The sequence below is a fragment of the Balearica regulorum genome, chromosome 6, assembly GCF_011004875.1.
Source record: "Balearica regulorum gibbericeps isolate bBalReg1 chromosome 6, bBalReg1.pri, whole genome shotgun sequence".
NCBI classification, from domain to species: Eukaryota; Metazoa; Chordata; class Aves; order Gruiformes; family Gruidae; genus Balearica; species Balearica regulorum.
The window spans coordinates 29,670,274-29,694,528 of NC_046189.1; the positions used below are offsets into that span (position 1 = coordinate 29,670,274).

At 43.7% G+C, this 24,255-nt stretch overlaps 1 protein-coding gene across 5 annotated transcripts in view; it reads left to right on the forward strand.

Annotated features, from left to right (window-relative positions):
- GLI2 (GLI family zinc finger 2) overlaps positions 1–24,255 on the forward strand; it is a 195,224-nt gene that overhangs the window by 49,070 nt on the left and 121,899 nt on the right. For 2 of the 5 annotated variants that reach the window (XM_075757032.1, XM_075757033.1), the window contains exon 2: positions 1,932–2,094. The exons of 2 other annotated variants lie outside the window; for them this stretch is intronic. In XM_075757032.1, the coding sequence (XP_075613147.1) occupies positions 1,962–2,094 (133 nt within the window). In that variant the 5' untranslated portion in view covers positions 1,932–1,961. Of the gene's footprint in view, positions 1–1,931; positions 2,095–24,255 lie in introns of those variants that run through there. One more of the 5 variants, XM_075757038.1, reaches the window with a different exon arrangement.

The following is a 24,255-nucleotide window of genomic DNA, read 5'->3' on the forward strand; positions in this document are numbered from 1 at the left end:
CTGTCATTTCCAATGCAAGCTTTGCTGTTTACAGCTGCAAATCATGACCGAAGATCCATCACTTAGTTGTCCCATTAATGCCAGCCGTGCCTGGAGGCTCCCAGGATAAGCTGCTGAGGCTGCAGCACACTGTCGCTTGGTGGGCCACCATCCTGATGGAGCCCAGGCAGCGGTGACAATGCTGGAAGACCACATCCACCATGCGCCAGGTTCCTCTGGGGTGCCAGCAAGGATGGCTCTAAATTTATAGGAAAATTTTAAAGTAGGTCAGAGGAGGAGGTGGTTTAGGACAGCCTGTCTCAAACAATGGTGCCATATAGAGGGTCTCCAACAGCGGGTGAGAGGGAGTCTGGGGCCACATGCCGGCTGCGCTGAGCCATGGACCTCATCCTGTAGTGGGGACAGAGGGTCTTCACTTCCCTGCTTGTCTGATGTGGAGTTACAGCACAAAAACTACTTGAAATCCAGCAAAATAGCGAGGGGGAAAAAGCCCGTCACAAAATGAAGTGCTTACACCAGGGTCATGAACAACTAAAGGGTAAAAGTTACAGATGGTACATGGGAGTTCCTGAAATCTTTGTGTGCTCTAGAGTTTTTAGGAGAGTTAATTTTTTAATCCAAAATGTTCAGGAGTCAGTTAATCCTCCAGAGCGAAGGGAGGGAATTTTAAGCTGGCACAATGACAGCAGAACTACCTGCACACATAAAAAGGTTTTCTAGTTTCCCAGACATTTTTTGGCTGATCCTATTAATTCCAGTAAGGTAAACAGCCAGTGTGCTCCAGAATATCTCAGGAGCTGAAAAATTTGCATCTGAAAATTTGCATGTGAAAAATTGCAGATCTGCATTAAAATTAGGAAGGAAAGGAGGAATTAGCAGTGGGTTTTCCCAAGACCAGCCTAGGGCCAGTAGTGCCAGGTAACTGTGTGGGTTCATGTGGAGACATTTGAAATAAAACAAGTTAAAACGGGGTGAACAAAAGTATTTGCCGTTCGAAATGAAGCATGCCTCCTCATTTAAGAGGAGCCCCATTTTTGCATTAAATTTGGGATACCCCTATGTTTGCTTTTGGGAGACCAGTCAAGTTGGAATCGTGCAGAACAAACGATCAAGCTAACAAAAAGTTCAGGAGCTGTTATTTTTCATGGACCTAAGTTTAAAAAAACAGGTTATTTGTGCTTTGGTATCTTTTTGTTTCGTAGAGCTTTCACTGGTGCTTATTCGACCATTTGTAATGGGGGTAAAGCTGTAGCTGATTTTCAGATGCGACCGGTCAGGATATAAGAACTTATTTGGGAGAGAGAGGAGTTGGTGTATGTTAGTCCTCACCAGTGAGAGCTGGACGGGCACCGGCAGACCTGCTGTGGTTTATCCATAAGCACTGTTGAAATGTTCTGGTCAGGGCACTAGTTCAGAACCAGTGCACAGAATAAGCACCAACTGGGGAAAAGGAGGAAAAAACAAAACAAAACAAAACACACCTTAAATGTATTTTTATCTGTACTGTTATTGGAAGTTTTTAGCTGACTCAGCTTTTTATTATGATGGGCTAGGTCATGTATAGGATGGACAAATTGGTGTTATAGATCCTAAATTTTTGTCTCTCATCTGTCTTTTAGTCCTGGAAAGCCCTTTGGACCTGTAGCCCAAGTTTAAGTGGGGGAAAAAATGTATTTTGGTCCTGATCCTTTTAGGTCTTCAACTGCCTGAAGCCAGTGGGATGTGAGAATACCCATCCTTTTGCAGGCTTGTGCCCTTTTTGCCTGGGGCTGCTGTACTGGCTGTGTTGCTAGACTTAGAAACCCAGGAAATCTTTGCTGCTCACTATTGACTTTTGAGCTCTGCCAGACCATTGGTCACTTCCTTGTGGAGTGGATTTTGCCTGTTTTATGAGTGGTGACCAGAATCTGGTTTTGTTTTATGTCCTGTAGGGTTGCTGAGCTGGAAGATGCACGTCTAAGATGGAAACTTCTGCTTCAACTGCTGGTGGAAAAAAAGAAGGGAAAGGTGCAGTTCTGGAGGGGAATGGCTTTACGGAGACAGGGAAGAAACCCACTCCTTTAGCAGCTACAGGAGCAGCAGTGGCACAAGGAGGTACTTTATGTTTTCCACAATTTGAAAGCAGCAGGGGTGTTTTTCATTAGACTGTAAGAATTTAATAAGTACGGTAGCATCTGTCCTCCTGTGAACATGCTGAGTTTATTGGGGTTCTCGGCCATCAGAGGTCACAGGAGCGGGAAGCTGTGTCACTGCATGGCGTCCAAACGTCACTGCACCGTGATGAGTCACCGCAGCTCCCAGCGAACTGGGCTGGGGTGAGGGAGAGGATGGGTGGTGAGAGGTGGCCGTCAGAGAGTTGAGGCATCCCATCACTGCTTGCCACCGGCTGACGGGTGCTGCATGGCGTAGGCAGCACAGTGCCTGCCGCTCCTGCAGGGAGGAGTTAAAATGTGGCTGGCGAGGCTGGCTGGAGCTGGGGAGCACCTTGTTGTCATGGTCAGGGAGGGGGGTGTCGTGCCGGCTGTGATCCTGCTAGTGACCTAAACAGACTGCACCGTTTTCAGTCATTGCTGCTGGGATTTCACGGTTAGGGAGGAATTTGGGATTGTCCAGCCCCAACGCAAGAAGGTTCACAAAGAAACGCCCCTACTTGCGCTGTTCCTGTTAATGTCAGAAATTGCTCAGGTCCTGATTTCTTTTTCTGTCAGTGGTTTTGGCAAGGTTTTGTTCCTGCTGGTGTTGAAGTCAATTGGGAAGCTCTCATGGACACCTGTGGACATGGGGTCATTTTTGGCGGGTGTGACACCGGTGTGGAGGGGGATGTACGGACACGTTGCTCCTGCCTCCTCTTGCCACCTAAGGCAGGCAGAATACAGCCCCAGAAAACACATCCCTCTCTGGCACATATGTGCTGGTGGATCTCGAGACTGGTGCCAGGGCCCTTCATGGTGGCTCCAGCTGTGGGCAAGGCCGTGCCCACCGGGGAGGCACCACACTGCCTGTGCTGGGGACTGGGCGTCCTTTCTGGACAGGGTGTAAGGAGACAAACTTAGAAGGGGCTGCGCCAGTTCGGATGTGACAAGAGACATCCCAGCTGTGTAAACTTTGCAGGCAGCTTTTTTTTTTTTTTTCTTTAAAATATACCTTATTGCTAGCCAGAGCCTACCTCAAAATGAACCCTTCTCCTCCCCTTCCTTCACTGCAGGGTGGTTTCTCATCACCCCAGTAGAGCAGCACAACTCCTCTGTGGGCTCCTCCATTTCTTACACAGCTTGGCTGGAGAGCTTGTGTTTTCTGTTGGCTGAGTTTTGAAGATAGTTCACAGCCCAAATTGCTTAAATCTGCTTTATCTATCCTTCCTTTTCAACACCTTTGTTACTCAGTTTTCATTTCTACGTGGACCCGGGAAGGTTCAGATGTACTGAATAAGGTAGCAGCTGCTAGATTATAATCTATCAGATTATTTACTCTGATAAACTTTGTTAGCGTTTCTTAGCCAAAGGAAAGTTTTTCTTAAAAACAGCTAGAAAATCTTTTACGTAGAGTTGTTTGGAAGGTAACACAATTTCATACTGCTGAATGGGTCTGAGCCACCTGTCTTGTGAGCACTACGCAAAGTGGCAGAAAGGAAGGCTTGCTGGGTGGCAGAAATAGAGGAGAGGCCGAGACAGCAACGTGCAGAGATTTGCCAGCAGATTTTGGTCCCTGTTGAAGAAGCACAGGCTGTAGGGACCACGGGGGGCAGCCCACTTGAGGCATCATCTCTAGCAGATCCAAAGGGCTGATTGGCACCAACAAAGTCCAAATGTGCTAAAATTCAAAACCCACAGATGTGCTGTTATGAATAAACACCTCCTCCCCGCTTGGCACTTGCCTTGGGAGTGACTCCACTGAGGAAGCAGACACTGCGTTTCCAAAGATGTGATGGAAATGAGGATGCCCATGAGGCGGAGTGTCCATTGGCCCATTTGGCACCCCCAGAGACTTGATTGGATTTTAAGTATCCAGTATTATATGTCCCGTTAGCAGCGTGCTCTCACCTTTGGAAAGAATGATTTACAGGCTCAATATTTCTCCTTTTATTAAGAGGAAGTGGAGACCTGGAGGATTGTTTGAAGATGTCAGGAGAATTGTGATGAAAGCATTGTGTAATGAGATGTAAAGAGCGAAATCTATGTCATGCTGTGAAGAGAAGTGCTCATAAATGACCTAAAATGGCTAGCAGTGAAGTAGGGTGCGATCAGATGCCAGTGCCTGGACTCTGCAGGTGATGCACGTGCTCTTGTTGTTCAGAGGGCTTTCCTTTGAATTCTGGCTTGACATAATATATGCTCCTGAAAGGGAGCAGTGTGGTGCTTATAAGCACAAAAATTAATACAAACTCGTCTTATAACATCAGTTAATTGCAAGGTGTGATTTAGCAGATGATAACAAAAAGGCTCGGTAGTGATATGACTGTACTTACATGGTATTCATGCTAATACAACATATTTGCTTCACTAAACTTGTGCAATTACTTATAACAGGTCAGAAATATACATATTTATGCTCATATTGTTACAGAAGAAAGCAAATGAGGCATGGAGATTAATTACGATGTTCAGCTTGAGGAGAGGAACAGCTTTAAAGGGAGGGAGGGCCTCTGAGCTCCCCACCCTGCTTTGGGGCCATACGAACAAGTCTTTATTCTCATCCAAGACAAACTCTTGATTTTATTTATTGTAGAGGTTTTACTCTTTGTACTAGCATGTGAGAAAGTGGCAGCAAGGCTCAGCTAGTGCTGCAGATCACCAAGCTGCTCTCCAGAGCCACACAAACGTAATTTGCAACACATTTCTTCTCCTTTATTCTACAGAGTCACACAGATGGAGTGCCAACATAGCATGTTTCTCAGATCATAAGGTTTTCTTTCTCCCTTGTAGAAATGAATAGATTCATAAGGTTTTATTTATAATTAAGGTAATCAAAGCAATAAACTGAATATTAGTTAAACAACTGAAGAATAGCTATTTTATTACATTATTATTTAGACTGTATTATGATAAGGTACTAATATGCCCAGTCTCCATTTCTAGTTCCCTCGTTTTGGGTATTTGTCCCAAATATTTCCAGCCTTGAACAAATTAAACTATGGCTGTAGGAAAAGAGATCGGTATTGTTGATGTTGACAGTGGAGAAGAGTCCTTTTGTACTAACAATCTCCATCTCATGTCTTTAGTCTACTATAGCTGCCATTTTAGAGATCTTCTGTGACTTTTTTTTTTATAGTAACTCATTGATCAGATGTTCAGAAATTAGCCTCACAGAAATGACATCAGAGAAGTCTCTCCTAATTTTCTATTTTTTCATAAATCATGCTGGCCAAGGAGTGAAAGCTCCTCTTTCTTGTTTCAGTAGGTGCACATGTGTTTGTGTGACAGAGATGGAAACTGGTTTTAATCACAGCACATAGGAGCTATAGACAAGTCAGATCTGCAGAAGAGCCTCTCATTTTCAGTGCTTCCACTTCTGGAAGGGTAACGCATAACACTTTAGAAATGTTTAGAAAACCCTTTTGCTGAGCGCAGAAGTGCACGTTGCGGCATAGGGTAGGAGACTTGGGAGCAGAGCACCACGTGAGTGAAACTGGGTTGTGTCCTCCAGGTTAGCACTGCAACATCCCCCGTATCAGCAGCACAAGGAAGCCCAGGCACGTGCCTGGAGGAGAAATTTAAATGAGCCACTTTTTCAAAGGCAGAGATATTTAGGAAGATGGGTTTCTCATCTTGTAATAAAAATTAAATACAAATTCTCCTAAATGCTAACTGCCTGACTTTAACAAGGCCCAGAATGCACCTTTTCCTCTCCACCCCACCCTCCGCATGACACAAACACCAAGTTCCCAAATTGATGGTGTTTATGTTTGAAACATTTTTCTGATGTCTGGCTCTGTCAAGACTAATTTTAGCATTTCTAAAGCTGGGTAAAAATACAGCCTCATTACTTTGATGTCAGAGCATAGTTTACTATTAGTATATTCTGGGGTTTATCATTTTAGTCATGTTTAACACGGCTGCAGCAGGCATGCACTATTAAATCTGGCTTATTTTACATTCCTGTCCGAGATTATTTATTTGGAACAATTTCCTCTCTATCAAAAGACACGGCTAATGCTGAGTTTTAATGTGTTATTTACACACAAAATAACCTATTTACAACTCAGTATCTGCCGCAGGGAGAATGAATGGGGCAGTGCTCCCTTCATCCTGTTGTATCTGAGTTTAACAATCTGGATTGCTAATAGAACCATTTATCACGAGGTGGTAATTTATTTTATGTTAGCTGCACAGGTCTCCCTGCCTCTGATCTATGGAAATACTTTGTATATAATGAAGTTCAACAAGTCATTTGGTGTAAACATGGGGAAACCAAGCTGCAGAACCAGTAAGGCTCTGGCTACGCTTTTTTTCCAGGAGGTAACGACGCTCCTCTGATATTAAGGCTTCAGTTGATGAAATACAGCTCTTTGCCCTGCGTGTGCTGTAAGGGCAGAGTGTGGGGCTTTTCTGCAGCAGATCAGAGATTGGGATGGAGTTTGGTCACTTGATTTATGGGCTGGAGGGAACGCTCAGTGCTGCAGAAGTAGCACACTCAGCCCTTTCATAGGCAGAGGAGAAGGGCAGGGAGCACCTCCCATCGCTCTCCAGAGGTCTTCTGTAAGCAAGCCCCAAGTGGCGTTGGCAGGGAGTCCTTGTGCAGTTCAGCTTGTCTCAGTGCTGGATTATGGGAAGACCATGTAAATGAAGAGGAGGAAATGCCAGCATCCCAGCAGACCTCAGCGCACTGAAAAAATATATAGTTTGTGTGGCCTGAGACTCAGACAAATCAGAAGGAGAACAGCCCCAATGGGGCAGGGATCTTCTCCAAAGAATGTTTTTCATTCAGTAGTTCACATTTTCCAGGAAAAGGAATATAACCAGTACAAGCACGTTCTTAGCTTCCCTGCCCTGTATTGCTTTGCTGTATACAACTTAAAAGGTTGAGATACACAGTTAACAGAAAAGCCTGGGTTGGCTCCAGGAGGGAAGGGGGCAAGTGGTTAAAACTGAATGATGGGAAAATCCCATAATTTAGACTGTGAAATTTTCCTGACAGCCACTGTCTCTGTCGTGTGTCTACTGCATATAGCTCAGTGGCCCCCATCTTGGGTAGGGCTTCAGTGCAACACTGCCGTTAAGAGCAATAGCAATCAAGAATCTTACTTCTTCCCTGAACATTTCCATCGGTTTTAAATAGAAGTAACTCTGTTGGGTCTTAAAATGGATTTCTTTGCTACCATGGCCCTTCTGGCTGGCCAGATTGCCTACAGGTCTCTCTTGTGTACTCACTCGTGTCCCTTTGGGCAGCCAGATGTCTCAGATGTGCAGACTGGTGCGACACTGAGGCTGTTCCTCAGTCCCGGGATATCAAGGCTTGTGACTAGCTGCCAGCTTTGAGTCATGCTGGTCGCCTGACACCTGCTCTTTGGGATAGTTTAGAAGGATCCGTGTAGAGATGGATGAAGTTAAAGGCATGCTGAACCATTTCTATGTTCAGTGAGCAGTATCTGGTATGCAGGCATGGTGGAGAGCACTCTGGGAGCAGCAGGTTTATTTCTTCAGCTGCATGTGACAGAATTTTAGTAGTTAAGATTGCCAGAAAGGCACATCTTTTCTTCTGCCTGCCCTTTCTCCTCTATCCATGGCTTGCAATGCTGAGTGTCTCTAGTCTCTTCTTCGAAATAGTCAGCAATACATCTTTGTCAGGTAACCCTTTGCTTAATCAAGTGATTGGAGTCCGACTTCTTGGTCACTTAGGGTTTTTTCCTCATGGGGGAAACCCCTTTCCTGAGCCCCTGTACTGGGTTTCTCTGTGTGGTAGGCCAGCCCTGTGGGCAAAGGTGCAACCTCAGAGTGGATAACCATTAATGTTTACAGACTTTGTGGTTCACATTGCATAGCCCTTACAGGAGATGCTAGAGTCCGTATCACCAAAGCATTTGATGATGCAGCAATTTTACAGTTGGACCTGATGGTCTTAAGGGTCTTTTCCAACCTAAATGATTCTATAATTCATAAGATCAACCACATTCAGTGACTGTATATAGTTCTCCCAAACTGTCATACCAAAAGTTCCTACTATTTCAGCCCACTACAGAGGCCGAGGTACTTTGAAGACAGACTAATTTAATCTCATCCCTAACCACATTGCAGGATTGCACACCAACTTGAAAAGCTTTTAGAGGTTTAAAATGAAAAAAGGTATTCTTCACAGGCTGGTTCAGGTGCTGATGATCCCCACCATTAAGTACCACCTGAAAGACCTTTGTATTTTGTAAGTGTGCTATTATTTTCATTAATATTAGTTGTAATAATAACAGCTTCTGCTTTTCTGTTATTTTGTAAGCTCCAAAAGCTTATTCTGGCAAATACTGATATATCTTCTTTTCCATGGATCCAGTTTAGACTTCAGTAAAGTGCCTCTCAGAGCATACCTAAATATAACCTTTTGAACTGATGCTGAACTTACCTATTTGTGGGTTGGTCATTTATAGTCAAGTAAGAAAATCCGGTGGTGATAACAGATTATATTTATCATGATGCTTTCTTGGACTGTCTCCTCTGTGCTGCCAGCATGTCCCCATAGTTTGAATTTTTAGTATCTTTGGCAGCTTTTTGCCTGAGCATCTGAGAATTTGCACAGGTTTTGTAAATTAGTTTTCCCATTTGAGCCTGCCATAATCATGGGGGACAAGGAATGAGACTTGTTTTGTCTGAGGTTGGCTGCCTAAATGTTAGGTGTCTTGTTTGGGATACCTTTACATTAGGGTGGAGTAAATCACATTGTGGAGATGTCTGCTTTGTTCCCTTTGGGGCTTCATGCCTGATTTGAGGTGCCTAATGTTAGGTGGACAAATCCCAGTCTTCCTGACTTAGCCAAAATTGCAGAGTGGGGTTAAAGCAAGGAACCAAGGTGGGACTAGATTAATTCTTTAAAACCCTTCATTTGTGTTCATCAGTTCATAGCCTGATGTGCAGTCTGAGAGCCCTGACTGCCAGCTCTGAACTGAAATCTCACCCCACGGCCCCTCCAGATGGAGGCAAACTCAACACCCAAGTGTCAACACAGCCGGTGAAGCCGTTTCCCAGAGCTGCTCCAGCTTTACACCAGCATTGACAAAATTAGTGTTTTAACAGCCTGTTCAGAGAGATGGGCAATTTAAAATCCTCACTAAAAAGACAAGGAAAAATCCTAGTAAATTGTAAAGGCTACAAAAGGCTCCTAAAAATAACCCAAGTGGAGGAAAGCTATTAATGCAAAAGTAAATAATTATGTTAAGGGAAGCAACTAGAGAGGCCAGTTGTGTAAATCACTTTAAGGGGAACAAGCCTTAGATAAAATCCATTCTTTTATCACACAGATTAAGTCTTCCTTTTGACGCTAAATAATTGATAGGGTTTGGCAGAGCATTCCACGGCTGCCTGTGCGGAGCAGTGGGACTGCTCCCAGGGTCAGATGAGTGGCAGAGAAAAATGTTCTTAGAAATGCTGTGCATCCAATACCAGCACCAAGAAATGGGGCTTGTATTACCGGCACGTCCTAAAGAATTTCTGCGTAGTTTTGAGAAGACATCCATACACCTCAGAGTGAAAGGAGGAGTTGGCTTTGCACGTCTCCTCCCTAAACTGCCCCCCATGAGACTAGGTGGTCTATTTTCATGGTTTCATGTGGCGATGATCAAGGTGCAGAGGCCTGGGAGGACACAGCCCGTTCTGATGCATTATATTTTTATTATTTTTTTAATTAGAGAACATTAATTAAAGATAATTAAAGAATTACTTCAGCCTCCTGTGCTTCTCTCCACACATTAAGATCTCGGTAAAACAGGGAGATGTCATTGCTCCCATTCTGCGGACAGGGGCCACAGAGGATTTTCCAAGGTCAAAGTAGCTGTAATGGGCTCAGTGGTTTCAGAGAGATGTCAAGAATTGGTTATCTCTGTGACTTTGGAAGTTCGTAGGTGGTGTTCCTTCCTCATGAAGGAATTAAGTGGCTATAGTCTCTTCATGCTAACTGGTTTAGGATTATGTTAAACTTGTGAGTTTACATGTGTTTGGAAGTGACCTACACTGGGTGTTCTGTGACTCCCATAGCGGTGTTGGGTTGAAATCAGGCAAGCCTTGCTGAAAATAATTGAGCAAAAGTTTGGGCTTATAGGTTGACTGAATCCAAAATGAAAATAAATTTTAAAACCCCCAAACATTGAGTATGATCCTACATGAACACAAATGAAAAAGATTTCACACAAACTTGTCTGAAATCAATTTTGTCTTTTCTGCAGTTTGTTAGAGAGCTCCATGGGGTTTTTATCCTTTTCTTTTTTCATACCTCTTTCCTTCTGGAATCCCAGATATTTTTAAGACTGCGTTTCATTGAAAATGCTTCCAATTGTAAGTAAATTGTAAATAAAAACAGGAGTATTGCAAGCAAAATATTTATATTTACTGCGACTAATATCTGATTTTTAAAATACGGCAACATTTGCAGGGATTGAATGGTGCCATTTTGGCCAGAAAGCTGTTCTCTTCTCTTACATGGATCAGCTCCTGACTGTGACAGATTTTCAAACAAAACGCAGCTTGCAACAGATGCATCCTTAAGTAAACAGTTAAAGTAGATGTTTTGATGACTTCAGTTGTATTGATATAAAAGATTGGTGTCTGAGCATTCCTGAAAACCATCCAATAGAGGAGGTATCTTCCTGTAAGCCCCTGGTCCCGTGTGTGCTGCTTCAACAATAGTTTAATCATTTAAAGAAAACGGAGATACTTCTGCACCTAACAAGATGCTCTGAGACTAGACTGGTAAGTGCTCAGCACTCCTGACCCTGGGTCCAAAGTGTAGGGAAACGTTTAGATTTTCCCCAAGTGATTTTTTCCCCCCCCTTTTTTTTCCCCTCTGTTTGTGAGGTGGGAACACAATCCTTCTCTGCTCTGTTTTTCTATCTGGGGGTCACCTTGGTTTATGGCTGCTCTTTGTGGGGTGGGCCAGCATTGATGGGGGGAGCTAAGCAGCATCCTCTTCTGCATGCTGGCTGGTGTGAAAATCAGTGTCCTGTGTGAATGCATGCAAGTGCCTTCCTCGTGAGGCTTGAGCTTAAGCTAAACCTTGTTCATATCAGTTCACAGGTAGAGCTAGTGATGTTCTTTCTGAGGCATTTACAGCCACACTTTAAAGTAAAAACAGAGAAGCACAAAGGTGAAGACTTTAGGCATTGGTTTGCACGTCCCATTTTAATGAGAGGAATTATTATGTGTTGCGGGAAGCTGACCCGACTCCCAGAGGCTGCTTGTGAGAAGATACCCAATTTTTTGGTGGCTCCCTACGGTGAGGGCACAGAACTGAGCCTGGAGAAAATTAGTTCCAGTTCCTGATCCAGCCCCAAACTTCCTTCATGATTTTGGGAAAGCTGCTTGACTTTCCTTCTCTCCTCCATTTCTATAATGAACTTGTGTTGTTCTTTGGGCCTCGAGGCCCATCCATCAGCATCTGGTTAGCATGTTTATGGCATTGGTCATGCTGAAGCACTTAACAGGTCAGACCGTATAGAGGTTGCCATTCCCCCCTCCCCACTGCCTGCAAGAGGGTGCTGCTGCCCCTGGGCGCTGTGTTACAAGGATGACCTTGTTCATATGTCTGAGGTGTCAACCTGCTGCTGTCAAAAGGGGCCAATAAAACAGATTTGCAGGGTTAGAGAAGGTAAGGTTAAGTTCTTATAGTGAAGGTATTTTCAATATCTATAGTGGAAGGACTGTTTCGGGATGCATAGAGATTGACTGTTTTCCAAGGGGTCACGCTGTGCTCTGGAGTAAGAAAGTTTTTCAGGTGATCTTACCTGGCAGACTCAGTTGGAGAACATCATGTTGTTAATAGCTGTGTAAATCTGTTGTACTGAAACAAGAGAAAATGAATTTTCCCAGTTTAAGAGGGTTTCCTATGCACATAATGTATGGGTGAGGTTCATCAAACTTGCTGAAGTTCAAGTACCTGGACAGAGTTTTTTGACAAACCTGGATGAATTTACAAAAACCATGCAGAGCTTCAGGGTTTCACCCTGACCCAAGAAATAGACAGTGGTTTTTGCAAAGTTCTTTGTAATTATACTCTTAGGAGAGGTGTTGTTCTGGGGACCAGGTGATGGAAGAAGAAAATCACTGACAAGGGATGACAGCTTCAGAGAAAACCTTTGTTTCAGCTTTCTTTCCTGTTAGCCTTCTCTGCATGTGCACACTCTAATACTGTAATCTGCTGCAGAGGAGCTGGCGATACTATTGTTTGGCGCAATTTTTTTTCCCTTTGGAAAACTCCGTAGGAACCTTCATGTGCTGTTACAAAGACATCCTTAAAACATCTTTACTGCACGGTCCTGTATTTCAAATGCTGGAGCAGTGACTCTTAAAATAGATATGAGATGGCTGAATATGTGGAAAACATTGCATTTCTTTTTCTGAGCTCTGTGCATGCTGTATCACTTCTGTAAGCAAGCTAAAAGGGTTGGGAAGAAAAGAGTTTTGAAAATCTCTGTGCTTCTTTTAATTTCACTTGAAACAATGTCTTAGCAGCTGAAATAAGATCCAAGGCTATCTTTTGGCTACATAGAGTCACTGACACTTGAAACAGGCTGGATTTATATGTGGTTACTAAAAAATATATAGCAAAATGGAAGTCTCAGACACTGAGTTCATGTGCATTGCCCATTGTAAAGATAAGTAACGGCTGTTGTAAGATCACTTAAATGGTTACCTTTGGGACATAAAAGGGATCTTTGAAGACAGTAAGTCTTAATACAGAAATGTTTACTCATAAAAAATACATTTGGTATGGGGGAGGGGAACACATTTCCTATTAATGTGGGCTTTGCCTTTTATGGCAGGTTGTAGCAGGTCTTTAACCTCTGTAGCACTTGAGCAGGGATAGAAATGAGCTTCTCTAAGTATCAGCCCAAAGGGCCTTTCCTCACTGCCCGTATCTACAATGTCTCTTGTAAAGATGGTTTTAGTTTATTCTTCCTTTCTGTGACCCAAATGAAAAACTATTGTTTTCCAACTTCAAAACCTTCCAGTATTTAAGTTCTGAGGGCAGAATAGAAATGTCCTCCTGAATTTGGTTCACTTAACCTTGTGTTTTGTGAGGTACGGGGCTGGTGGCCCGAACCATGCTTAGACACAGTAGGAATTTGAAGGGTATGTCAGCCGACGAAGGCAGAAGAACAGAAGAAGGGAATTGGCCCTTGAATGCCATGGTTGTAGATACCACAAAGGAGGGATGACGTTTCTCCAGATGCTCACAAAGGGTGCAAATATGCAAGCCCAGCATTCCCAATCCGCCTCTGGGTGCACATGAAGTGGGTGGTGGCTCATGTCGCTTGTGAGTTTTCTGGTAACGGTTCTGCAGGTAATTTTGAAATACTTTTTCTATACAATTGTTATGCTCCTAAGTGAGGCAAAAGGTGGTGTCAGCGGTATTTGAACAGTGCTGTGTGAACCCATAGCTAGGGAGGATGTGATTTCTGATTCAAAGTTTTGCAAAATTATTACTAGATAGGGTAAGATACAAGGTGCCAGTAGACAGAAGTTTAGAGTCCTTTATGGTGACTATGGTGGATTATGGTCAAAAGTCTTACATTCAGATAAGATGATTTACAGAGCAACAGAGGTAGCCTGGACCAGAGGTGCGGGAGGAAGGCTGAGTTATGTAGAGGGATCGGAAGTCCTGTTATCCAGAACTGTAACAGGGTTTGAGCCAAAAGACACCATTTTCTGGGTTCTCAAGAGGAGAACTTGGTAGCAAAGGGAAAAGTCGTGAAGAATTTGAGCAGAAGAGTTACATGGTCATAGAAACATAAGAAGGAACTGTCTGGATGCAGAAAAAGACAAAAGGTAGAGAAGCTAGAAAAAAGCCCATGTTTGTTGTGAAGATGAAGTTACCAAGCTGAGATAACTGGATTTCTGATGAACCTTTTCTCTAAGCCCATGGCCCAGTGCAAAATTAGCTCTCCACATGCCAGTGACAGGGCAGGACTATTGGTGGACTTTGTTATTGTTATTCCAAAACACGATGCTCATCCAGGCAGTAATCCTTTAGGTAAGTAAGAGAAATTAGGTTTTGAGTCACATACTGACCTGACTTTGTAGTTAGTACAGCATGTTCTGGTCACATAATGAGACAGAGGACAGATTAAATGAAAGACAGGCAGGATTTTCATTCAGGAAATTGGTATGGTAATGACAGATATGGGGTCTTGGCATGTTTCAGATAGGCTTCATCTAGCCTCTTCAGGTAGCAGATACAAGCACGGCTCTTGCTTATATTCACCCAGTCAAGCATGAGGAGGTAACAAGTTCTCCGGGGAGGCTGGTATTTAATATCTGCCAGATGCCTGCTGGAGAATACTAATACAGATCCCAGGTTTAGTGTGCCCTGGGAATGTAGATGGCTGGTAGCAACGTGCCTGGCCCAACTGCCACATCTCCCTTAGCTCCATGGCAGAGCTGCCTGGATTTTCATTGCCTGCTATTTGGATTGTAAAAGTGATCGCTTGGTCAAAGCAGCCCTTTGCTGACTTTCCTGAGAGATTTTCAGGAAGGTTAGTTGGCAAGAGAGGGAGAGATGCTGAGGTTTCCATCAGGTTATCACACTGGTGGGTAAGGGGAGCAGCAACATCACTTGTCCTAGACACTTGGACCATCCTCTCAGGCAGGACAAACCACGTGCTGTGATGCAGTGAGGGCCATGGGGAGGGTTTGTGCTGGAGGAAAAGCTCCAGCCGGGTCCTGCAGTGTGTGTGTACTCCTCCGAGACCACGGCGAGGGGAGAGGGATGGTGGCATCCAGGCCTGCCGCAGCCCTTGTGGGAAGCCCTGGAGGTCCCACAGCTTGTCCTCAGGCTGGAGCGGGGAAAGGACTTCTATGAATCTCGCTTTCTTACCAAAAAAAAAGGGAAGGAAAAAAAAAATAATAACCCCTGCAAGGCTCCATATAAATCAGGGCAATAAAACTGCCTGTGGTCATGATCAAATTATACGGTCTGAATCTATATAAAAGAACTGGAGCAGGTTCAGCCCAGCACTAACGTCCTCGTTGCTGTAAGCAGCGAGCAGGGCAGGAGGAGGAGGGAGGGCAGCCGCTGCGCTCCCAGCACCAACATACCGGGGAAACAATTTGCTGAGGTGGTTGAAGTACATGTTTTCAAAATCTGTTTGTGTCCATGAGGGTTGAGAAGAGGATGTCGTCTGCTTACTCGGTAACTTGTGTGTGGCCTGCAAGTGGTTTCAGATGCTTGGCCAAAACCAAATAATCTCTCCTTTTAGGAAATTTGAAAAGTATGCATGCATCCCAAAAAAGAACGGAGATTTGCACTGATGTCCCATGCTCTTGCCGCAGCACCTTGTGTAATTGTGGCACCACATGATGGCAAGACGGGGAGAGGGATTGCTGAGCCCTCTGCTAGAAACAGAGTCCAGATATTATGATTTGGGCTTTCACAAGACTCTGATTTAATAGATTATTTTTAACGGGAGAAAAGACTACTGGGGTATGTCATGTATCTTCAGAATTTAGCTGAATGCTGCAAAAATGTCCAAATTAGGACATGGTACTTACTAGAAATGAAATAACAGAACTAGTGCACTTCCACAATGGGAAGAACTTGCAGATAAAGTTGAAATTTATGATGGCGTAGGAGATTTTTAAACTGAAGGTTTTGGCTTCTTTTCCGAGTACCCTGGCCACACTGACAAGTTTATAAATCTCTGCAGGGTTTGGCTAATATCCTGAGGATCTGCACTGTCCTGCTCGGAAATGGTAGCTGCCTTCAGTATTAATTAAGGGCTGTATTAGGGAGAGTGGTGGGAGCAAGAGGGGTCTTTCAAGTCCAGCAGCCACCGCTTTCACAGGAAGTGAGCGGAGCAGCTGCACACGTGCAGCCCAAGAGCCGAGGGACACCCCGCGTCTGCGCAGCAGCTGTGCAGGGCCAGCCAGAAGGTGTGAAAGGCTCATCCGCTGCAGGAGAAACATCACATCTCCTGGGGCAAGGGCAAAAAAGAAAAAAACAAAAAACAACCAACCCAAAACTGGGAAGCTAGCAGCAGTAGCAGGTTTAGGCACCATCCATCGAAGACCACTGCACACTTAGATGAAGGAAATGGCACCAAGAAATTTAATAACCTGTTATATTTATGTAGCACATTTCATCCTCAAAGCATTTTACGAACTTAACGATGTGCAAACTACGCGCGCACGTATCCTTTCATCTGCCAAGACTGTAGCCTCCTTCGGTGTGAAGCCTGATGATGGCTGCTTTGCAGCCTAACAACAGCATACGACAGCAAGTGGAAAATGCCTTAACTGATTGAATTGGGAGCAGGCAACTTTAGGGAGGCAAAATTTAACCTTTGGGCAAGACAGAGGGATTGAGAATGATTGTACTGGTATGTATGGCAAGATCTTCTGCGACTACAATCAGTCAGTGATTAATCTTTTAGAGATCCCACCAGATAGAGCTGTCTTTAGGGAAAGCTGGAAAATTAACCTTAGCTGCCTAGAAATGTGGTATGAGCTTTCTTCAGTGCCACTTGGCCATTTCCCACCTCAGAAAGTACTTGCTGACTCCAGCTTGCATGAGCTGCTTTTCCACCTGAGATCCAAGAGGATCGAATAATGAGATTCTACGGATGGTGGTGTGATGTTGTCCATCTCTTAAATTTTCTGACTTAATGGCATTCTTGTCTCAAAGGAAGGGTGTTTATTTTTAAAAAAGGGTCCATAAGTGAGCATTAGAAATCCTGGGAGATGTGCAATTTGATAGCATTTCAAAGTTGTCAGGAAAGAAAAAAAAATATGCCACACCAGCAGCTTTGCCCCTGTTATCTTCCCAAGGAAGTTCTGTACTTTCAGGCATGATAGTTTTCAATGTCACCCGCCCTGTAAGAGTTTTGGTGTGCCGTCTAATCCCCCAACTTAATGAGTTCTGCAGGGATGCACCATGATAGCTAAAGATCATTTACCTGAATTGCTTTTTAATTTCTGGAATGGGAAGCTGCTTGTGCAGCAGGATAATTACATTATAATTTACAGCAATCCAAAATCAATAAATTTAGTCATATTGGGATAGAGAAGGAGGGTGAAAAATCCCCCCACCATTAAATTATTTCACACTCTGTACTTGATGTTCCAAGAACCCAACAATAAACTTTGGGGGATGGGAGAGAGGAGTGGAGAACCACTGGCTTCCTGCAACTGGTCAGTAAATCAGCTTTGCCTGGTGATTTCTATAGTGAAATAACACATGGTTGTGTTTGCAGAAGAGGGCAAATACAGCACGTGATGTCCTCTTTCTGATTTATTTCAATTCTAAGGTATTAAAGGAGAGGAAATGGTTTGCACTCTCTGGCCCCTTATTCCAGTGGGGAAAAGCTGATGAACCATTGCCAGCTGCAAGCCTAACCCGGGCATCCACCCGAGCTTTGCTCCCTGCTTGAAAGTAGCAGTAGAGTTGAATAATTATTGGGGTAAGCCGCTATGGGAACTGGTGAGGTTTCAACCTCTTGATGTCCTCATCAAGATGAGATTGGAAGCTTTTCTCCAAGTTAGTATTTTTGCTGTGTACAAGCTATTGGGTTTATTGCAGGGAGAAATAAATGAAAGCCTGTGAAGTGTGTTGTAAGGAGAACAGCTACGCGGCCTCAATGTTTCCTGAGCTTCAGGGCCTCTGCTCCTCCCTACCCCGTACCCAGGAGGGACCACACGAGGGACGGTCTCTCTTTTTGGAGAGTCTTCAAAACCCAGCAGTTCTCCAGCTGCTGGAAGCACTAAGGGAGAAGGGGTGACCTTGCAAAAGAGGTTGGCCTCAGGACCTCTGTATCTGCTGCCATTACCTCTTTGGTGCAAGCCAAGCCCTGCCAACACCAGCGCTGATCTGGCTGACTGCTGGGCCACCAGGCTGGTGGTATCTGCAGCACTCCGTGTTTTCCAGGGTCCACCCAGGAGTCAGATTCGGTTCCTGCAGGTGGGAGGAACGGCAAATAGACACGGGTAGCCCAGCCACACCCCTGCACAATTTAGGAGAAACACTATTTGAGCAGAAAGTTCAAAGGACTTCAGTTGGGCTCATGGAGATCGGAGCTGTGGTTTTGGTTTGTTGGGCTTTTTCCCTTCTATTTCCTTTAAAAGAAAGCTTCTTGGTTGTATTAAATCTCACCCATGTCTTCACTGAAGTATGGCTTGCTGAATTCATCTCACAGGAAGATGTATTAGGCGTTTCTGGACTTCCCCCGCTCAGACTGACTCGATTTTATTTTTCCTTTGAAACCACAGAAAAGCTGTCGATGCTGCACCCAAAAAAGGATGTTGTATGAAAGGAAATCACTTTGTCTCTTGTATTTGAGGAGGATTATGATCTGGCATGACCTCATTATGGGTTAGGCGAGGATATTTCTGGAAATACTAATTAAATACTTTTTCCATCCCTTGTGCCCTTGTAGCATGTGTAGACTTTATAACAAGAAAGAGAGGAAAAAAAGCTGTCTGCACAGAATTTTTTAAAGCACTTTCTCCAGACAAATGAAGGAAGTACAGTTACAGTAGCAATATTGGAAGCTATTAAACAAAGTTTTCTTAGTTGTGGTGAACTAGAGGAAAATAATTATATGAAAGAAGAGAGTAAAGCTGGGACTCTCCAGGTGATTTTGTCTATGCTTGACTTTCAGAGTCTGAATAATTCTTGTAATTTCAGCAAGATCACTCTGGATTGCTGACAACACCCTTCCTTCTCTGCATTTTTTTATTGCTTTTAATTTTTTTTCACATTCAGGTTCAGTGAGCACAAGCAGTAGTGCACAGCCCCACAAAGCATAACATGGGCAAAAGCTGGTGGTAAGCTGCGGCACGGGGGGAAATCTGTTACACTGGCACAGCCAGGGAAGAAATGACATGGCACCACATCCTAATATATTTATTAATGGATATCCTCCAGTTATTTCTTATGGTGGTGGTCTCCTAGGCTTACCCATTTTGCTTCAAGAGCTGTGTCCTCAATTTGTGGCGTTTCAGTGAGTTTTAGCCCTGAATCCAGCCCTGACTGTCTGAGCCGTTTCCTATTGAGGTCAGTGGGAGTATTCCAGTTAACTTCAATGGGAGCTGGACTTGGCCGCTGACAAAATGTCTTTAAAAATTGCCTTCAGCAAATAAGCTTGTAAATGTTAGCACTAAAATAGCAACGTGCAGGCCCAAATATGTCTGTATTGAAAACACATGCTGTCAGATAGATAAAAATGTGTTCTTACAAAGCCTTCAAACATCATCATGTGGAGGTTGTAAAGAATTTTTTTATTGATTGTGAAATGATTTTGATTGTATATTTAGCACTTTGGTTCACTATCCTGTTGTGTGGCACTTCATATAGGGTTGTGTCTGGTGAGGCGAACCTCCGACTTGTCTGGAAGAGAGGTCAGTGGCTTTTGTTTTGGGTTATTGTTCTACATCCAGGGACGTGGTGGTTCTTTTATTTTTTTTCTTTTCTGTGAATGTGAGATTTTCTTCAAATTGCAATATTCCACTGGTATGTAACAATATCCAGTCCTGCATTTTGTTTAAGGTCTCATTGCCCCCATTGGTATGAAACAGGACTGCTATATTGCAGCCAAGCAAGGGAAATAGCTGTTTTCTCATGATAGCTGCAGGAATTGCTTCTTGCCCTGCAAGAGGCCAAACTTACATTGTAACATCGCAAATGGAGAGAAGATGTGGAGGAATCGCCCATGTTTTTAAACTTTTTGACTCTCTGCCCTTCCCAATAGTTAAGGTAAATGAAAGCTCTGGTGGGGTGGCTTGGGGCAGAAGATGAGGGGGCCACGGCTGGTTGCTCGCTTTGCACCGCTGTGCAACTGCCGGAGCAGTTTGTCTGTCATCAGCGTCCTCAAGCGCTGCACTTGAGAGAGTGATGGTTAGGGCAGATGGAGACGGGTGATGGCTTAAATGCCTGTTGTAAATTGCTGAGCCCCAGGAGTGGATAATGGATAACCTGATTCAAGGCAAAGCAGGGGCAGCTGTGGAAGAGGTAACTCCATCAGCTATCCCAAGCCATGCTGCCTTTGCCTGTCAGTGAGGCAGCGGCACCTGCCTTTTAGCAGAGGGGAATGAAAAGCCTTTATCTGAGCTATCCAGGCTCATTTGAGATGACTTGTGTAACCATCTCAGTCCTCCAGATTCAAGCCGATAATGTTTGAATACTCCTCCCAGCCACACGGGTGATGCAAATGCTGTTGTTGCCTTTGTTTCTGTTTCTCTCATCAGAAGTACTTCTTCACAGGGGTCAAAATCAAAGCTCTTCCTATGAAGTCTATTAAAATGAGTTGAACCTGACTGCCTGGAACAGGGAACAGGAAAATCTTTGGCAGGATAAACCCTCTTGGGGAGCTAATGGAAGCTGGAGCTCAACAGATAAAACATTGAGATGGGCTGGAGTTTGCCAAGACAAACACTAAGACCCTTCCAGACCATGTCCTCATCTCCCATGGGACACACTCACATCAGGGGGTCCTGCTGGTCCCTGTAGGTGGTGGCAGAAGGACAATTTTGGTACTGTTGGTTTGGTGCAACCCCCCCTTCTCTCGTGGGAGGACTGCTGAAAGAAAATCTCCCATTAGTCAGAGCTTGGCATTTGTGTTATCTCAGAGAGGTCTCTCCAGCCTCATCTGCGTCAACAAACTACTCCAGTGGAGAGTACAGTTTATACCAGCAGAAGGACTCCTCCTGCAGCTAAAACCCATTCCCCAACCCAGCACAGACTGCAGAGGAAAAAACGATGTTTTCCTGCTCGCCCTTTTCTTTTTTTAGCTCTTTTTTTTTTTCCTTTTTTTTTTTTTTTTTCCCCCGATGCATCTGTCTGTGAACAGGACTTCAGGAGGGTAGAGCAGGGTGTGAGGGGAATGGTACCAGGACCCCTGTGAGCGAGCTGAGAAAACCCACAGAAGGGACCCAATTCTTCCCTTTAGCCAAGGAGGCTTTTGAGAAGCTCAGACCTTCTTCCTCTCTGACTCTTGAGCTGAAACAGGTCTGTACCTTTGGGTAAAGGCACTTGTAGGATAGAGATGCAGATGGTTCAGGTCCTGGTCACTGCCATTGCAACATGTAGTGAGACTACAGCTCAGCACAGACACCGAGTCCAAGCCAATTATGTGAAAAAGTAACATATGAGCAAATTCAGGGTGAGGCAGAAGAACAGTATGGGATTTAAAAATCTCAAGCCTGTTATTAATTTCTCTGGAAAAGGTGAACTAATGATTCTGCTTTTAATTCATTAGTATTTAGGCTAAAAATATGTCGGCTCAGAAAGAAAATGATGGAATAAAGGGGAAGATGTAATAAAATCTCCCTCCTCCTCTTAAAAAAAATGTTTTGCACAAAGCAAAGACAATTCACTGATTAGAAATGAAAGTTGTAGTCCCGTGGGGCCAGGCTGGAATTACTGCATACCACTTGCCTTTGAAATCAAGGCCGCCAACCTTCTTAATGTCCAGGTGGGGAATTCCGGTGGCTTTACTCTAATCCAGGCAAATCTGAAATCCAACCCTGTTGGGAGGAAACAATGTGGGAAACAGATTCATCTTGATCTCGGCTTTGTGCCTTGGAAAACGATTAAGACCAACTGTTAAGCAGCTCCCGATAGAGTTCACAAACCTGCCGGCCTCTGTGTGACACAGATTTCTCAGTTCAGGCTTCACCCCTTAAAATAACAGATGGAACTGATCCGGTTAAGCTACAAAGTGGGTTTCCCTTATTCCCCAGTTGTTAAAATATTATTTCTGTAGTTGCAAATGATTTTTAATCTGATTGTTTTGCTGTGATTAATTTTTTCACTTTCTATTGTTACTTTTAAAAAAAATCAAAACCAGACAATTTAGTGCTGCTGACAGGCAGCCATGCTGACTTCTTTGAGACTGATGCCCTGAGACACTAAATCCCGTGCAGGACTGTGGAGGTCACACACATGGTCCTATCAAACTCACACGGTAGGGTTCCTTCTATACCCTTTTTCCTGTCCCGATCTCAGTCAAGATAACTGGTTTTATAGTAGCTTTTGAGGATTTCAAAGTGATTTAGAAAATCAAGTCCTTTGAGGTAGAGAAGTATTCATGTTCTGCACATAAATAAAAGGGGGAAGCAGAAAAGCTGCTCTTTGTTAAAGCTTATTTTGGCAAATCCATGAAGAAAACCAAGGACTCACAAGTCCATCTACCAATATAGTTGTTAGAAAAAATTCATCAAGGGAACCTGCTTCCATGAGATTTCAGACGTGGTGAATGCTGGAAGGACATCCTGACCTTGCAGAAACTTCCTGAAAACAAACATTAGAAAGTTTTGAGGTCTTTATGTTCTTACAACACTGGTGAAGGGAGGGGGATGAGAAAAGAATAACTAAACATTCATGTAATCTTTGTTTTTCTTATTTTTCTTATTTGTGTTAATTGCATATGGTTACAATCAATACCCACGGGTAGCAAAACTTGTTGCTGGTTTGATTCTCAGGGAGTTTTGCAAGTGGTTACTAGCAGATCTGTGAAGTTTGGCACCTGACTGTGCTATTTAAGGGTGGGATTTCAAAAGCTTCCAGTGGAATTTGAAGCACAGATCCCTTCGTTTCTCCCCTGCAAATAAACCTTTTATCCTTTACAGTGGATTTATCATTATTGCAGTTTTGGCAAGGATGTATCAGCAAATTTTGTTTAACACCATTCCTCGGCATTCCATTACATAAAAGGCATGGGCAGCTTTGTTCTTCTCTTTTCTTTTTTAGACAGCACATCCAATAGGTAGTTTTGAAAAGAGCGATTAAATATGCAATATTGTACATGCCTTCTGCACTATGCCAATGATAGAGGGATGGATTCAGCTTTTTTTTGGGGGGGGGGACACCATCAATATTTTGCTAAAGCTGAGTGTGTGTGCTGACCACCTGTCCCGCTCCATGCTGTAGGCATAGTTGATGTCTCGTGTTAGGACTAAGAGAAGCTAACAAGCCAGAAGAAGAACTAGTCTGAAAGTCTATTTCAGCCTTAAAATGGGGGCAGAATGTTTCATCAGTTTGTCATGGGCAAACATTTTGGCCGTTCATAGGGTTCCTCGAGGTTGGGTTTGTTTTCTTCTTTACCAGCCCCATTTTTTCCAAAGATTGCCCCATTTCATCCCTTGGAGGCTGCCCAGACAGCTTGACACCACGCATTTGAATTGAAACTGGAGCTTTCTTGTTTGTGGGCTGACTGGAAGAGACAACCATAGCCCCGTTCCTGGTGCCCAGCACCTCTCACGGCTGCAATGCCAGCACAGCCCAGGCAGCACAGAGATGGGGGTGTAAAACCTCCCCCGATCTGTTTCATCTGAGTTCAGTGATATTTAAACATGTGCTTAAAGTTGAGTTTCAGCACAAGAGTTGGGTTGATTGGCGATGTCAATGCGAAAAACAAATGCTATAAGGTTATGGCTGGTTTTGCTCTTCACCTTTGCAATTTTGTAGAGCTGCTTGCAGTTAAGTATGGGTGTTTCCTCCTTACATACTGGGAATGCAGTAAATAAATTGAGAGAATAAAAGGGACCTCTGTTAACACCAAGCCAGAAGTCCAGTCAGATAGTTAAGGAGAAGCTGGAAAGAGTTTGAGAGAAATTCACGTCTATAAATGACTAGGTTTTTATGTAGCAATATACATATTTAATATATGCTTGCAGCGACAGCAGTTGCATATGCAAAAGCAGGCGTGCAATTACATGTGCACTTCTGCTCGGGGTTCCAGACCTTAAGAAAGAAGCGATTATCATCATAGATGAGTTATACTGTAACAGCTCTTTATGTTGTATAAGGAGCATCTGTATGCCATATTATGCACATGTGAAACTATTTTTATTATATTCATTTGATTTCCCTGGGAGATTGCATAGTAACCATTTGCATTAAATGGCTGCATAGAAACTTGTCTTGCAAAGAGTTCACCATTTATGTACATGGCTCTTGATACACAGAATATACCTAGATGGTTGACATTTACACACGTACGGTATTTGTACTATGAAAAATCCAGTTGATTTGCCCCAGAGGAGATTTTCGTTGTAATTAACAAACTTGCAACTTGCCAATTATTCTATTCAGGTACATTTCTTAACGAATAACAAATTTGTTTTGATAAGA